This window comes from Bos grunniens, chromosome 12, assembly GCF_055505025.1.
Source record: "Bos grunniens cultivar Pamir isolate PY7600 chromosome 12, Bosgru_T2T1.0, whole genome shotgun sequence".
Classification (NCBI taxonomy): Eukaryota; Metazoa; Chordata; class Mammalia; order Artiodactyla; family Bovidae; genus Bos; species Bos grunniens.
In genome coordinates this window covers 34699359-34717437 of record NC_141176.1, presented here as the reverse complement: position 1 = coordinate 34717437, position 18079 = coordinate 34699359, and the positions used below count along the sequence as shown (strand labels likewise).

Genomic DNA, 18079 nt, shown 5'->3' with positions numbered 1-18079 from the left:
GATTTGGAAAAGGCCAGCATGCTCTGTCTGTCGACAACAGGTTGAATAAATATATGCCCTGAATAAAGAGACAGCTGCTCATGTGATAAGAGAGCAGGAACAGCTTAACAGTGAGAGGTGTTTGTCTCATGGCAGCTGATTCTTAAATGTTCATAACCTTTCTAAAATGACCTTCTGGCTGAAGAAAAAGAACAGTCAAGCAGTACGAACGCAATTTCCTTTCATGATTTACTGGCTGAGCAGTGAGTTCATTCATCGTATTTTATCTGTCTCAACTGTTTACATTTAGAAGTAAGATGTTTAAACAGTATTGGGTTATCACGTAGTCCACACATCACAGAATATGTGCCTTTTAAATTGGAGTTTTGAGAGCTGGGTTTTTAAAAGGAGGACAGCCAACCTCAGCAATTATATACCAGAGGAGCTTGTCTACCTGAAGATTAAATGTTATTCAGCCAACTCTTCCCCTCTGTCTGCTCAGATGGTTCTAAGATGAGAAAGTTCTAAAAGAATGGAGGCCATTTATAACGGAGAACTCTGCACATGCTACAAGAGGGGTTTGGGAATCTGTCCAGACTTCTAAAGTAAAAATTTAAACAGCTGTGTTGTAGACATTGTTATGCACAATTCTCTTAGAATAGACTGTATGGATGTTTGGGGTCCCTTAGACCCTGATGCTACAATTGTCCTATTTGTCTTTTAGGACTGAAAAACGTTAGTAAAGTTGGGGAAGAGTACCCAGTTACAGTATGCTAGTTGATTAAACATTTTGAGAACACTGTGGCTTCCTAAGGCAAAAATGACAGCATTTAAAACTCAGAGAAATAAAAAGAATTATTTTCAAAAAACCTATCCTAGTTTGCTGCTGCTGCTGCTGCTAAGTCGCTTCAGTCGTGTCCAACTCTGTGCGACCCCATAGATGGCAGCCCACCAGGCTCCCCTGTCCCTGGGATTCTCCAGGCAAGAACACTGGAGTGGGTTGCCATTTCCTTCTCCAACGCATGAAAGTAAAAATTGAAAGTGAATCAGCTTCTGTTAAAAAAAATTGTAGGAGCCTGATAGTGAGTAGCCCCTAATGGTTTTGAACTTTGAAGGAATTGAAGGTATTGTATTTGGCAACAGAACATTTTAAAGCTTGTAGAGTTTTTAGTAGAAAATATTTCTTGTCTTGAAAAGGGAAATCATTCCCACTTCCCAGCCAACAACAATATGTATATTTTTATTACCGCATACTTTCCTGAGTTTTCTAGGCCGCAAAAGGGGCTGCAAATTCTACTGTGTAAGAAGAACAATTTTCAGGATAGAGTGAAACTGAAGGTGAAGATACAGAAGAGCCAGCAGCTAGAGGTTGTTGCCGTGTGTGGAAATAGCAGCACCCTAGATTTCTAATTAATTTTTTATTCTCTTTGCATATGGAACTGAGATTATCCTCAGCCATTTATGATTGTGTTCCACCATTAAAATATAAGAGGCCGTACGTGTAGCATTGGCGTCATTTCAGTGCTGATTTTATAAATTGTAAGCCTGCCAGTTTAATGTTAATTTCTTAAAAAAATATCTCAGCTTATTGCATATTGGAAAAATGTATGAGTTGGTTGTGGCTTCATGACCTAGTGTATGAATAGTTTTACTAGATGAAAACGTTTTCCTGTTGCATGCTCTGCGTGTCAGATAATAAATCAAATGGCTTTGAAATATGAGGGGAAAAAGAAAATTAAGCAACTTTTTCTCGGAAAAAATTATTTAGATTATTTGAACCATTTTAAGATTCATATATTTTGGTCATTTATAAGATCAAAAATAAGGACCATTCTTGAAGATGTTACTGAATTGTTAAAATTTGGAAAGGTCACACGAGCTCTTCCTCCTTGGGGATGTTTGTTATTATTATAGCTCTATACTCAGAAACACCCTCCTCACCTGAACCGTGCTCTCCCACCATCACTTACGTTTCAAGCTCAAGGTGTGGTCGGTCGCACACATTTCCCCTTATATTATTTTACTCCTTATGACAACCCTAACATTTTACTGTTTCTAGTTAATGAATTTCTTCATTGCTTCAACATGTATTGCGCACATATTTTGGATGTGTTACAGTTCTAGAGCAAAATCACAGTTCTGATCACCAAATACTCCAACCCCAACTGGTGATGAACTCTTAACTGCTCGGCTGGTGATGCAGGAAGGTTGTGACGACAGGGGAGGTGGGGACCATAGCCCCCAACGCCTGAATTCCTCAGTGGATGGGATGGCAGCTGCTCAGCTGGAGCTTGGGTCGCCTTGACATGGGACTTGTGGATGCCAGGCTTTCAGTTTTCAGGGAAAGTCTTCATTTTTAATATGAAAACTGATCTTTAAAATTAAGTGCTATAGTGACTGAAAGAAGCGATGCGTCCTGACAAGATGCAATTCAAGGGCAACAGAGAGAGAGAAGAACCGGACGGTCACCCTGTGGGTTGGCAGGGCACCCAGGGTGCTTTAGGAGCCCAAGGGAGGGCGCCCACACTAGGTTTAGGGAGACCCAGTGTGGCAGATCCAGGGAAGGCGTGGTAGGTGAGGCCCCGAGTGCAGGAGAGCCCGGGGGCAGAAGCAGGGGCAGCCGGAGGGGTCTGCAGGTTGGAGCAGCCCCGTGGTTCAGATCCAGTGGGTCTGCCCGGCTCAGATGGGGGAAGCCTGGGGCTGCCGCTCCCAGCCACTCCCGGAAACCCTGAGCTCTGCCCAGTGACACATGCACCAGGCCAGGTCTTCGGGATCTGGATCAGCAAGGAGAGGAGGATGCCTTTCATTTCCGCACCTGTGGATTTACCCTCTCCAGGGGCTGGCAGTTAGGTGGCCTCCATGTTAGTTACCATTCATTCAAATGAGCAGGCTGAGAAGCTTGATCTGATAAGCAGTCACTTTCTCTGCCGCTGATAAGTGTTTGCCAGCTCTGGGCTCTTCGTTTTTGCTTGCCTGGTTCTCTTGACACCTGCTTGCTGTTGTTGGAGATGGCGAGACAGCAATCCCACACGCCTGGATTCCTGTACACCAGACATCTTTGGTCTTCTCCTGATTGCCGCGGCTGGTTTCTCTGCACACATTTTGGAAAAACAGGCACCAGACTGCTAGTTGATGTATCGTCTGGACACTGAGGCAAAATGTGAAAGCCCCTGTGGGCCCATTGTTGTTTAGTTGCTAAGTTGTGTCTGACTCTTTGCAACCCCAGGACTGCAGCCCGCCCGTCTCCGCTGTCCATGGGATTTCCCAGGCAAGAATATTGGAGTGGGTTGCCATTTCCTTCTTCAGGGGATCTTCCTGGCCCAGAGATCAAACCCACACCTCCTGCATTGGCAGGCGTATTCTTTACCTCTGAGCTACCAGGGAAGCCCAGACCCATTGTCCATAATCTCATAATGTGTATATTCTGTGCTTGTCAGGTCCTTCCCCAGATAAACAGAACGCTGGCATCTATAAAAAGCATTTCTTTACCTGGGCCAGTCCCAGAAGTTAAAAGCAATTTCAGTAAATACCTTTTTATTGCCTTATTTTTATTTTAAACATTATTACTTACATGCTTGTTATTCCATTAAATTTTCCTTCTTTTTTTTATGAATGCCAACACATTTCATAAGTGATTTCATTTTATTCCAGGAAATTCAAGGTCATGCTTAGAACACTCCACTGGCTGAATGGTTTATTTCTGAATAGTTCTTGGTCGGGCAGTCTGAAGAGGTTCAGCAGCTCTGTTCCGCCAAGAGCTCGGGCCAAGCGCCCCTTTACCGCACCCTCCCTCAGGTGGCTTCTCCTCCTTGCAGGCACTAACAGCTGTTCCATCAGAGCTGGTGGGATGAAGGGTTGCACTGCTGAACACTTTATTTAAGTGGTTGTACAGCTTTGCAGTATCGATCAGTTTGGTGGAGTCCTACAGAGCTAAGGGTCTTAGATACTCACTGGGGTGGGTACAACCCTTAGTCAGCCTGGCAGAGCGCCCAGAGCCCTGCCTTGGGGTCACCAGGAATGAGTTTTCTTTGGTTTCCACCATTTCTAGTCCATGTGTCCTTTGGGTCTCAGTGTCCTCCCTTGTATGGGGATAAACACCTCGTGAAGAGAGTAGGTAGTGAGGAAAGAAGCTGTCTTTTGTCCAGAGCACGGACATGGTCCTCGATGCTGTGAATGCCTAGTTCACTGGCCCTGTTCTGTCTTCAAACACCCTCTGCAGCCTCAGGTCCAGAGGTCTGAAATGCTGCCTGGTCGATCATGACCATTTGGGTGTCCCACATTTGTCCAGCAGGTTGCAGCCTTCAGGGACTGTCAGTACACTGGATCATTTGCTCCTCAAGGGTAATGTCATTAACAAAGGCAGGGTGTGTTCATGTTAAGTAGCTTCAGTCATGTCTAACTCTTTGTGACCCCATGGACTATAGCCTATCAGGCTCCTCTGTCCTTGAGGATTCTCCAGGCAAGAATACTAGAGTGGGTTGCCATTCCCTCCTCCAGGGGATCTTCCCGAGCCAGGGATTGAACCTGGGTCTCCTGCATCTCTGGTGTTGGCAGGCAGGTTCTTTACCACTGATCCAACTGGGAGGCCCAATAATGTCAGCACCCATTGCTGACCCCTATTGAGCACTTATTATGTGCCAGGAACAGTCATGTCTCAGAGCTGTCAGGCTCACTTATTGCTCACAGCCATTCTGGAGGCAGTCCTGTCACTGCACCCAGTTCAGAGAAGAGGAGACTCGGGTCAGGTCCACAGTTAGTTAGTGATGCTCCCAAGGGCAACAAAAACCATGGCATCCTCAGCAGCCATCATCCTTTAAGCCTTTACTCTGTTCCAGGCCGCCAGCTGTGCCGCTTCCCTGCATTATCTCAGCAAACCCTCCCACACCCCACAGAAAGGGCCTGTTTTTGTCTCTACAGATGTGTGATCTCAAAGTGACTTTGCTGAAAACCCAGGGATCCTGGCTGCATTTTCTCCTGACCATTCCCAATTACCTGCAGGCTATTTTCAATTATGGTGGGTTTTCCTCAGTTCAGTTCAGTTCAGTCACTCAGTCATGTCCGACTCTTCCATCACCAACTCCCAGCGCTTACTCAAACACATGTGCATCAAGTCGGTGATGCCATCCAACCATCTCACCCTCTGTCATCCCCTTCTCCTGCCTTCAATCTTTCCCAGCATCAGGGTCTTTTCAAATGAGTCAGTTCTTCCCATCAGGTGGCCAAAGTATTGGAGTTTCAGCTTCAGCATCAGTCCTTCCAATGAATATTCAAGACTGATTTCCTTTGGGATGGACTGGTTGGATCTCCTTGCAGTTCAACAGATTCTCAAGAGTCTTCTCCAACACCACAGATCAAAAGCATCAATTCTTTGGTGCTCAGCTTTCTTTAGAATCCAACTCTCACATCCATACATGACTACTGGAAAAGCCATAGCTTTGACTAAATGGACCTTTGTTGGCAAAGTAATGTCTCTGCTTTTTCATATGTCATCTAGGTTGGTCATAGCTTTTCTTCCAGGGAGCAAGTGACTTTTAATTTCATAGCTGCAGTCACCATCTGTAGTGATTTTGGAGCCCCCCAAAAATAAAGTCTCTCACTATTTCCATTTATTTGCCATGAAGTTATGGGACCTGATGCCATGATCTTAGTTTTCTGAATGTTAAGTTTTAAGCCAACTTTTTCACTCTCCTCTTTCACTTTCAAGAGGCTCTTTAGTTCTTCTTCACTTTCTGCCATAAATGTGGTGTTGTCTGCATCTGTCATCTGAGGTTATTGGTATTTCTCCCAGCAATCTTGATTCCAGCTTCTGCTTCATCCAGGTCAGCATTTCTCATGATGTACTCTGCATATAAGTTAAATAAGCAGGGTGACAATATACAGCCTTGACCTACTCCTTTCCCGATTTAGAACCAGTCTGTTGTTCCATGTCTAGTTCTAACTGTTGCTTCTTGACCTGCATACAGAGTTCTCAGGAGGCAGGTCAGGTGGTCTGGTATTCCCATCTCTTTCAGAATTTTCCAGTTTGTTGTGGTCCACACAGTCAGAGGCTCTGGCATAGTCATTGAAGCAGAAGTAGAAGTTTTTCTGGAACTCTCTTGCTTTTTTGATAATCCAACAGATGTTGGCATTTTGATCTCTGGTTCCTCTGCCTTTACTAAATCCAGCTTGAACATCTGGAAGTTCACAGTTCATGTACTGTTGAAGCCTGGCTTGGAGAATTTTGAGCATTACTTTGCTAGCATGTGAGATGAGTGCAGTTGTGTGGTAGTTTGAGCATTCCTTGGCATTGCCTTTCTTTGGGGTTAGAATGAAAACTGACCTTTGCCAGTCCTGTGGCCACTGCTGAGCTTTCCAAATTTGCTGGCATATTGAGTGCAGCACTTTCACAGCATCATCTTTTAGGATTTGAAATAGCTCAGCTGGAATTCCATCACCTTCACTAGCTTTGTTCGTAGTGATGCTTCCTAAGGCCTACTTTGTGTTCCAGGATGTCTGGCTCTAGGTGAGTGATCACACCATCGTGATTATCTGAAATCATGAAAATCTTTTTATACAGTTCTTCTGTGTATTCTTGCCATCTCTTCTTAATATCTTGTGCTTCTGTAAAGTCCATGCCATTTCTGTCCTTTATTGTGCCCATCTTTGCATCATATGTTCCCTTGGTATCTCTACTTTTCTTGAAGTGATCTCTAGTTTTCCCCATTCTATTGTTTTCCTCTATTTCTTTGCATTGATCTCTGAGGAAGGCTTTCTTATCTCTCCTTGCTATTCTTTGGAACTCCGCATTCAAATGGGTATATCTGGGTTTACCTGCAGGAGACTATTTGAACTTGGCCTTTATACCACCATAGCCACTCCATAGATAGTCCGCCCAAGCCTAAACTACTTCTCAGCCTCTTGGTATAAAAAGCCAGGTTAAAAGAGAAGCCACAGAAAAGAGAAGTAACATAGTTCATTGGCACATTTCAGCCCCCAGTTCCCAGTTTAAGAAATCTTCTGTGAATGACAGCTTGCATTTTTAAAGTGAATTAAGATGTTTAAAAATACGTCACTATGTCATTTAATCCTGTCTCCTGATCTAATGTGGGCTTCCCTGATGGCTCAGCGGGTAAAGAATCTGCCTGCAGTGCAGGAGATGCAGGGGACTCGGGTTCAGTCCCTGGGTCAGGAAGATCCCCTGGAGGAGGGCATGGCAACCTGCTCCAGTATTCTTGCCAGGAGAATCCCATGGACAGAGGAGCCTGGTGGCCCACAGTCCATGGTGTCACAAAGAGTCGGACACCTATGAAGTGGCTGAGCATGCAATTTAATGTACTGAATGCCTTGAGCAGGTAGTAAGATTTCACATATATATGTATATTTGTCTGAAACAAAAAATGTTTATCCTGTACACCACAGAAGAATTAGATCTGTTATCTGCAACCAAATCTCAGGTGTTTTCCACGAAGTGTTTTTCATTGTTTTGTGCTTCTTCATCCACTTAATTCTGCACACGTTCGCTGAGCACCCTGGTGTGCCTGACGCTAGGAACGGAGTCGCAGGTGTGGTCCCTGCTGTGAAGAACCGTGTTGTCTGAGGAGTGGACCTGCCGTGCAGTGCTGTGGGTCTTGTCCGTGAATGTGGAAAGGGCTGTGGGGCCAACGAGAGCCACGCTTTTCCCTCTGCTTGGCTGTGGACAGCATTCAGCAGGGTGGTCACTGAGCTGGCTCTTGGAGGGTCTCAGAAGGAGAAAGGCTCTCCAGACCCAGAGGAGCAAGATCACGGGCATGCAGCAGAAGGGTGGATGTCAGGCTGTGGCTGTCCTGGGCGGGCAGCGTGGGCAGGGACCAGTGATGAGACCTCTAGGCCAGCGGGCAGATGAAAAGGGCATAGGTGTCTGGCCAAGGAGTTTAGAAGATGATTTGCAGGCACAAACCCACTGTGCCCCTGGAAATGCAGGCGCAGCAGTGCTCCTTTTGTATTTCCCATTTACACTACTCAGTTTAGTGTGTGTTGGGAAGATAATATTTTGGGCTGGCCAGAAAGTTCCCATAACATCTTATGGGAAAACCTGAATGAACTTTTTGGGTGAAAGAAAAAAGTGAAAAGTCGCTCAGTCGTGTCCAACTCTTTGCAACCCCATGGACTGTATAGGCCGTGAAATTCTCCAGGCCAGAATACTGGAGTGGGTAGCCTTTCCCTTAACCAGGGGATCTTTCCAACCCAGAGATCGAACCCAGGTCTCCCATATTGCAAGCAAATTCTTTACCTGCTGAGCCACACGGGAAGCCCGAAATATTTGGCTAACCCAATATAAATCAGCACATTGGATCTAGTTTCATTAATTTTTGTATACCGTATCATCTAAAAAAATTTTGTGATGCAAAAATCATAGTACTTTGTTCAGTGTTCTCCTTTTTGGGTGGTATATGTATGGTTTTTATCTCATCACCTTTTTTAATTTATAAACTTTTAAGAAGGATCATGTTACTTACATTTTTGGCCCCCAAAGCACTATACATGTGTTTGTTTCCTTATTAATGAAATCTTTATACTACAAAGAATTTTCAGGATAAAGAGGGTAAAAAATCCCCCAGATTGCCACAGTATAAACCCAAATCATAGATAATATTTTGCCATATTTATTTTCGTACATAAAATGGGCGTGTCTTGTGAAGTCAGAATCGAATTGCCTTGACTTCTAGGTTGAGGTGTGTGTTATCAGTCATCTTTACAAGAAGATGCTGCATGTTTTGTCTGCCTTCCACAGTAATTAGCACCATGCCCCAGTAGAGTTATCTGTCTTAACTGGACACTCAACTATAGACTGATTATTCACAGACTCTAGAAGAAGGGGATGACAGAGGATGAGATGGTTGGATGGCATCACTGACTCAATGGACATGAGTTTGAGCAAACTCCGAGAGATAGTCAAGGACAGGGAAGCTTGGTGTGCATCGGTCCATGGGGCTGCAAAGAGTCAGACACGACTTGGCCACTGAACAATAACAACAACGGTGCCCAGACTCTAGCAATCTCTTTGTTCCTCATGTTCTATGTATATACTTTGGTATTTATAACCTCTTTTCTGTGTTAGTTTAATTCCATATAGGTTTTGTGCTTTTTATCTTAAAAAAAATTGAGGGCCCTGCTGGGAAAGAGACAGCCTGAAGCATACCATTCAGGGAATGTGATGTTATCTTCTGACCCCTATCCTGTGTCTACACAGCAGCAGGTTGCATGGTTGGGTAATTGCTGGATGATTTTGAGATATGCAAGGGGGGGTGAGAAAAGCTGTGATCAAGAAGCTGGAAAAGAAAAAAAAAAGAGAGCTGTTTGAATTCATTCAAAATGGGTTATTCACTCAACCACATTTAAAAATGACTTTTTGTTGCCGATGTTTGGACCTGCTGGGGCAGCCGGGACGACCACCTGGACAGCCTCCTGGCGGGGCTGGGGTGCCCCGGGCTGGCTGTTTGGTCTGCAGTTGGGACGGCAGCCTGCTCAGCTCAGCCTGCTTCCTCTGTTGTTACTGTTGCTGTTTTTCTTGAGCTGTTTGATTTTTGCTCTGGTTTCTTTCCAAGTAGTCAGGCTATCTGCTCTGAGTTCTTGTTAGAAACTGAATCACTGTTCCTCTGCCTGATTGGTGGAGGGTACAGATGAGTCTTTACTTTTTAAAAATGTTCAAATAAATCTCTTCTCTTGACATGGCGTGAGTCTGTAAAAACAAAACAAAACACACTTGTCTCTGCATTTGGCAAAGAGAAAGAGGCTTAGTTTGTTCTTCTTGAAGTGTCAGGGTAGTGCCTCCAGTTCATCACTTATAAATGATTTTTAGGTGTTTTTTTTGTTTTTAATAAATGCTTATTTTTCTGATAGTAGATAATTTGCGCTGTACTGGTTTGGGGAAGAGTTTACAAATGCCAGGTGTTAGTTGTTCCCGCTTCTTAGTGAAGCTCAAGATCTGAGACACAAGCACGCAGTTTTTATTAAACGGAGCAGGTTGATTTCACGGTGTCTGTCATGGGGACACTGGAGCCACCCAGCGGGGTTGGCGTCCAGCTCTGCCTCTTATCACCAGTGTCACCCGAGGCAAGTGACTCAGCCCTTAATGAGCCTCAGTTTCCTCATCTCTAAAGTGGGGATAACGACAGCATCCACCTTCTAGGGTAGTTGTGAAGATGAAATGAGTTCTGCTAAGAATGGCGTGTGCTTAGCATATGTTAGTTATTTTATCATTGGTATCATCCTATATGACTAAACCCATATAAATGGGAAGTTTCTGTAAGTTTGAATGTAATTTTCTGCTGGGTGAAGTTGACACTGTAGAGACTTGGACAGAAAGAAAATAAAGGCATGTGTAGCCTAGGAATTCAGAGCCAGCAGGTGTTTTCTATGTACTGTGTAGGTTGACAAAGCTTCAGTTCTCATAACCTAAATTTTTAAAGAATTGTTTAGTATTTATCTCTGGTATCTTTGAAAAAGATGAGTTCTTTTTAAAACATAAATGATATTTTGTTTTATTAATATACTAAATAGTATCATGTTTTACTAGTGTATATAGTAAATGGTAGCACTGTGTAGTAAATACTAAGCGCAGTCACTCCTGGATTAACATTAACTGTATCTTCTTCTCTTTTAGAGCTCTTCAACCAGAAATACATTTAATAAGAGCAATGGCTTCAAAGGTGCTACTCAGGCAACAGAAATCTTTCACGGTTGTAGTTTTACTAGCCTGTTTGGTAAGTCAACTCTTTATTTTCATAAGAATGTAGGGGAAAAATTCATAGAACTAGTACCCAATCTATTTCCCATTTTTAACCCCATATCTTCAAATTTTTCTTTCAAATTCCTTTTATCATTGTTGCATTTAATTAATAAGTCAGAGGTTGCTGTTGGGTCTTGACTTTTGTGGCAATAATTGCACTTATTTATTTCAATCTCAATGAGATCATGAAGTCATGGCATTACTTGTAGCCTCAAGATAATGATGCTTCTTGGGCTTACAGGCAGGGGACTCCTGGAGCGACTAACACTTTCCTCTAAGATTGGTTGTCAAGTGTGGTTAAGAGAGGCTGGAGGTGATTACTAGACCTTTAGCCCCAAATTATGATCTTGAACCACACCTTGAATTCTCCCTCCTGCTTGCTCTAGAGAATAAGGCTGGGATTTTATTTAAAAAGGTTGGATGACATTGTTGTAGATATTTGCTTCAAGTGGAAGCAGTTTGTACTGAATAACTGCCCATGCTGTCACCACTAAAGCCCGTTCTATGCAACTCCATGTAAAGAGCATTGCACACTCCAGTCTCTATTCCGCCCATGCCTCCTGAAGCTCTCAGTTTTCATTTAGGGCAACAGAATTAGCATCAGGAATATTACTGAGGGGGCCTTTGCTTGACATGAGAGTTTGAACTGAATGTTGTCACCAGTCTGAGATTCTATTAATTCCAACACTTTTTAATGAAACATCAGCTATTAAGAAGCAGATATACATACTCTTGTAGGATGAGTGCATATAAGATGAACTTAACTGTCTTTAGGTAAAATAAGAAATAAAGTCTGTATCTTGAAAATAACTTACAACCTTTGTTTTTGCAAAGTAGATAGTCCTTCCATTAAGACCTATGCTGTGAACCAAAGCATATTGTAAGGACATAGAAAAGAGACTTTCAGTTGCCAATGGGGAGGGATGGAATGGGAAGTTAGGGTTAGCAGATGCAAACGGTTACATATAGGATGGATAAACAAAAAGTCCTACTGTATAGCACAGAGAACTATGTTCATATCCTGTGATAAACCATAATGGAAAAGAATATTAAAAAATACAGTATATGCATATATAGTGGCAAAGAACCTGCCTGCCAATGCAGTGATGTAAGATATGTGAGTTCAATCCCTAGGCTGGGAAGATCCTCTGGAGGAGGGCATGGCAACCCACTTTAGTATTCTTGCCTGGAGAATCCCATGGACAGAGGAGCTTGGCGGGCCACAGTCAATGGGGTTGCAAAGAGTCAGACACGACTGAAACGACTTAGCATTTGTGCATATATATGTGTGTGTAAATATGTATGTATGATTGAGTCACTTTGCTATACAGCAGAAATTAGCACAACATTGAAAATCACCAATACTTCAATTTTAGAAAAAGGATATTATTAGGTCGCAATTAAGTGGCAAAATGGCAATCAATAGGAAAGTAACACTTTAACTTTGAAGAGCAGAGGATTTGGCCATTTTTGTCATCATCATAATTATTAGGAATTTTACTGATCTCAATATTGTCAGAATTTTTTGAATGATGGACTCTAAGTAAATGTAATTCAACTGAAAAGGTGGAAACTTCTGCACCAAAGTTGGGTGTTAGATATGTCTAAAAGATAATAGCAGAGTTCTTGAGGCCAGTCTATATGTTCCATTTATTTATTTATTATTCAATTCATTATAGCTGAATATGTTTATATTAAAAATAAAAAAAATACGATTTTTAAATTCAGAATTTTTCCAGTTGAAGAAGTACCCTGGGTCTCTGCATATCTGTTCTTTTAAGTCATCTTCTCACTTAGAAAAGAGAACAGCTTCTAGCAATTTTTACCTTGGGTTCACAAATGTGTAGGAAGAAGATGGAGATTGATTCCAGAAAAGGGGAGTTCTCATTCAGAAGCAGAGAGAGGACTCGGGCTTGAATTGTTTCGCTGACTTTTCCAGAAAGTGGTTTTCCTTCCTAAAGTGGAAACTGAATTGGCCTCACTCTGAATTAATGTTTACCTTCAGTGGTTATGTCGATAATACTGAAGATACTGTTCCCTTTTTGTGAAAAACAGAATTACCTCACCTTAAGATAACGTTTTGTGAAATGTTTTTTTTCAGGCATGTGGAGTGATTTGTGAAACAGGAGACTGTGGACAGCAGGAATTCAGGGACCAGTCAGGAAGCTGTGTTCTGTGCAAGCAGTGTGGGCCAGGCATGGAGTTGTCCAAGGTAACTGTTGGGTGTGTGGGACAGTCGTACGCCTGTGTTTTTTATTTATACTTATTTGCTTATTTGCTTGGACGCCTCAGATCTTGGTTGTGGCACGCGGGATCTTTTGCTGCAGTGTGAAAACTCTGTAGTTGTGGCGCACAGATTTAGTTGCTCTGCAGCATGTGAGATCTTAGTTTCCCGACCAGGGATCGAACACGGGTCCCCTGAACTGCAAGGTGGATTCTCAACCACGGACCACTAGGGAAGTCCCACGTCTGTGTTTTTTTAAATGCGTTCTTATCAGCTGAATTCTTTTTTTTTTTTTTTTCTGGGCCCCGTTGGCCAGCTGCAGCTGAGACGGCTCCTCCTTCCGCCGCCCGCCGCTCATCCTCCCGTCGCGCCGCCCGGGCCGGGCCTGGGGCGCACGGGCCGATCTAAAAGGGGTCGGGGTCTGGGGTCTCGGGTCACGGAGCGTGGGTCGGCGGTGGCGGCGACAGCGACAGGCTCAGCGGATCGTTTCAGCGGCGCCCCTCCGGCAGCCTGCACTTGGCCAAACACCCGGGCTCTGTTGGCTCGGCAGAGACCAGGCCTGAATTCTTTTTCAGTTGATGACTGGTGATGATTTCCTCCTTTAGCCAAGTACTGAACAATTCCCTTCTCAATACGTTCGATTCATGTGTCTCACTGAGACAAAAGAAGTTGATTCTGGTAATCATACCTCATAGTTCTGTATACTTTAATGTTTACCATATTTTATTAAAAGAATAGAATCATTAAACAATAAGGTCTCACTGTGTAGCACAGGAAACTATATTCAATAATCTGTGATAAACCACAATGAAAGGGAACATGAAAGAGAATGTATATATTTGTATAACTACATCAGTCCGTGGCACAGCAGAAATTAACATAACATTGTAAATCAACTATACTTCAATAGAATAATTTTTTAAATAGTTTTATTTATCTATTCTTGTGTGTGCTGGGTCTTCGTTGCTGCATGGGCTTTTCTCTAGGTGTGGAGAGTAGGGGCTACTCTCTAGTCACAGTGTGTGGGCTTTCAACTGTGATGGCTTTTCTTGTTGTAGAGCACAGACTGTAGGCATACAGGCTTCAGTAGTCATGGTACGTGGGCTCAGTAGTTGCGGCTCCCAGGCTCTAGAACTTGGGCTCAACAGTTGTGGCTTTGTTGCTCTGTACCAAGTTGAATCTTCCTGGATCAGGGATTGAATCCTTGTTTCCTGCATTGGCAGGAGAATTCTTTGCCCCTGAGCCACCAGAGAAGCCCTGAAACAATCTCCTTAAAGAAAAAAAAAAGAATCATTAAGGTTTATTTGCATTAATTAAAAAGAATCAACATTCTACTAATGATTTAAAAATAAAGCATTGATAGCAGAATATGTTAATGCTCCTATTTACTGGGCCTTCTTTTTCTTAAGATGAAGGTTACCATTGCTAGTCAAGGAGCAGAGTCCAACAGTGTCTTAAGTAACCAGGCTCCAAGGGAGGAGTTGTTTTCCAAGCCAGAGTTTTGAACATTCTTTCAACAACGCCAGTGTGATTATTATTTTTCCCATGCTGAGTATGGACTTCCCAGGTCTGTCAATGCTAAAGATCTAAGAGATGCAGGTTCGATCCCTGGGTCAGGAAGATCCCCTGGAGGAGGGCATGGCAACCCACTCCAGTGTTCGTGCCTGGAGAATCCCGGGGACAGAGGAGCCTGGTGCGCTACCGTCCAGGGGGTCACACAGAGTCGGACATGACTGAAGAGACTTAGCAGCAGCAGCATGCTGAGTATAAGCTCCTTTCAGGAACATCTTAAATAGACTCATCTTCAGGACTGCTTATGAGTCAGCCGTGTTCTAAGAGGGTGGACGCAGCATCTTGGGTGTTCTGGGGCCCTTCTCTGTCCTGAGCACCTTGGAAGCTACGCACACATTTGCTTTATTGACTGACCTTTCGAAGATGTTACCGGTTGTGGACAATTGATGTATCGTTTTGTTCTAAATAATGCACCAAGATCTTCCTGTTAGAAAAGAAACAAAAAATGTCTCTTTAAGTGACTTTTCAAAGAGAAGTCCTTTCCCCTCCAGTCCACTGTGCTCTGAAGTTGAGTCTTGTCATTCATAGACTTTTGATTGATGATCTGCAAACATTGGGAAACAAACAATTATGCATTCCACAAGTAATTCTGTGGATGGCCTGAGTGTTGTGTTTAATATGCGATGACTTTCAGCCTCCTGGGCCTTCCGTCTGGGCAGAAACTGGCTGAGTTTTGAACTCTGCAAAGTCAGGTTAACTGGAGCACCCTGACTGATGTTTTTTGTAATCCCTGTCCGTTGTAAAAAGGTCCTTTATAATGGCAGACTGCATATCTGGAATCTATCGACAAAGTTAAGAATGCAATCATGCCTGGGAGGAAAATAGCGGTGTTTCTACTCCTCAGAGTTCTTTTTCCAAATCTCTCTTAAATCAGAATGAAAACTCACAGATTTGAAGAGATGAGTTAAGTCATTTCTAAGAAACCGTTCACTAACCTTCATCATTTATCTAGAGAATGAAGATGAAGTTTCTATCAGCTCCAAAATTTTTTTAAAAACTCATCTTCTGAGGTTAACTGATAGTAGTTTCCATATTTCATAATTTCCCATGGATAGCCAGAAGAAATATTTTTCATTAGGGAGTAATTTTCCCTGATTGTTGCAATAGCTGTCCAACTATATTTCATTAACAGCAACAAAAGGAAGCAATGAATAGCTCTCCTATGCATACTCTTTTTGTTTATTAGTATTTATGATCCATTTCCTCATTTTAAAAATGTCCAGGACAAATTAAGGGAAAAAGAGTAAAAGTGAAGGTAACGATGTCCCGGAAGTATTAGATTCTGGAAACCCACTCTACTACTGTAGGCAAGAATCCCTTAGAAGAAATCGAGAGGCCATCATAGTCAACAAAAAGAGTCCGAAATGCAGTACTTGGACGCAATCTCAAAAACAACAGAATGATCTCTGTTCGTTTCCCAGGCAAACCATTCAGTATCACAGTAATCCAAGATTATGCCCCAACCAGTAATGCTGAAGAAGTTGAAGCTCAACGGTTCTATGAAGACCTATAAGACCTTCTAGAACTAACACCAAAAAAAGATGTCCTTTTCATTATAGGGGACTGGAATGCAAAACTAGGACGTCAAGAGATACCTGGAGTAACAGGCAAATTTGGCCTTGGAGTACAAAACGAAGCAGGTCACGAGAATGCACTGGTCATAGCAAACACCCTCTTCCAACAACACAAGAGAAGACTCTACACATGGACATCACGAGATGGTCAATACCAAAATCAGATTGATTATATTCTTTACAGCCAAATATGGAGAAGCTCTATACAGTCAGCAAAAACAAGACCGGGAGCTGGCTATGGCTAAGATCATGAACTCTTTATTGCTAAATACAGACTTAAATTGAAGAAAGTAGGGAAAACCACTAGAGCATTCAGGTAAGACCTAAATCAAATCCCTTATGATTATATAGTGGAAGTGAGAAATAGATTCATGGGATTAGATCTGATAGACAGAGTACCTGAAGAACTATGGACGGAAGTTCATGACATTGTACAGGAGCAGTGATCAAGACAATCCCCAAGAAAAAGACAAGACAAGACAAAATCGTTGTCTGGGGAGGCCTTATAAATAGCTGAGAAAAGAAGAGAAGCTAAAGGCAAAGGAGAGAAGGAAAGATATACCCATTTGAATGCAGAGTTCCAAAGAATAGCAAGGAGAGATAAGAAAGCCTTCCTCAGTGATCAGTGCAAAGAAATAGAGGAAAACAATAGAATGGGAAAGATCGAGATCTCATCAAGAAAATTAGAGATACCAAGAGAATATTTGATGCAAAGATGGGCACAATAAAGGACAGAAATGGCATGGACTTTACAGAAGCACAAGATATTAAGAAGAGATGGCAAGAATACACAGAAGAACTGTATAAAAAGATTTTCATGACCCAGATAATCACGATGGTGTGATCACTGACCTAGAGCCAGACATCCTGGAACACAAAGTAGGCCTTAGGAAGCATCACTACGAACAAAGCTAGTGAAGGTGATGGAATTCCAGCTGAGCTATTTCAAATCCTAAAAGATGATGCTGTGAAAGTGCTGCACTCAATATGCCCGCAAATTTGGAAAGCTCAGCAGTGGCCACAGGACTGGAAAAGGTCAGTTGTCATTCCAATCTCAAAGAACTGCTACTGCTAAGTTGCTTCAGTTGTGTCCGACTCTGTGCGATCCCATAGATGGCAGCCCACCAGGCGCCCCCGTCCCTGGGATTCTCCAGGCAAGAACACTGGAGTGGGTTGCCATTTCCTCCTCCAATGCAGGAAAGTGAAAAGTGAAAGTGAAGTCGCTCAGTCGTGTCCGACTCTTAGCGACCCCATGGACTGCAGCCTACCAGGCTCCTCCGTCCATGGGATTTTCCAGGCAAGAGTACTGGAGTGGGGTGCCATTGCCTTCTCCATCCCAAAGAAAGGCAATGCCAAAGAATGCTCAAACTACTGCACAATTGCACTCATCTCACACGCTAGCAAAGGAATGCTCAAAATTCTCCAAGCCAGACTTCAACAGTATGTGAACCATGAACTTCCAGATGTTCAAACTGGATTTAGAAAAGGCAGAGCAACCAGAGGTCAAATTGCCAACATCCAATGGATCATCGAAAAAGCAAGAGAGTTCCAGAAAAACATCTACTTCTGCTTTATTGACTATGCCAAAGCCTTTGACTGTGTGGATTACAACAAATTTTGTGGAAAATTCTTTAAGTGATGGGAATACCAGAACACCTGACCTACCTCCTGAGAAATCTGAATGCAGGTCAAGAAGCAACAGTTAGAACTGGACATGGAACCAGAGACTGGTTCCAAATTGGGAAAGGAGTATGTCAAGACTGTATATTGTCACCCTGCTTGCTCAACTTATATGCAGAGTACATCGTGAGAAACGCTGGGCTGGATGAAGCACAAGCTGGAATCAAGATTGCCGGGAGATATATCAATAACCTCAGATATGCAGATGATACCACCCTTATGGCAGAAAGGGAAGAAAAACTAAAGATCCTCTTGATGAAAGTGAAAGAAGAGAGTAAAAGAGTTGGCTTAAAACTCAACATT

At 42.9% G+C, this 18079-nt stretch overlaps 1 protein-coding gene across 3 annotated transcripts in view; it reads left to right on the top strand.

Moving 5' to 3' along the window:
• Window positions 1-18079, top strand: part of TNFRSF19 (TNF receptor superfamily member 19) — a 91361-nt gene that overhangs the window by 10990 nt on the left and 62292 nt on the right. For all 3 annotated transcript variants that reach the window (XM_086328502.1, XM_086328503.1, XM_086328504.1), the window contains exons 2-3: window positions 10601-10700; window positions 12828-12938. In XM_086328502.1, coding sequence (XP_086184628.1) covers window positions 10635-10700; window positions 12828-12938 — 177 coding nt within the window. In that variant the 5' untranslated portion in view covers window positions 10601-10634. The remainder of the gene's footprint in view (window positions 1-10600; window positions 10701-12827; window positions 12939-18079) is intronic.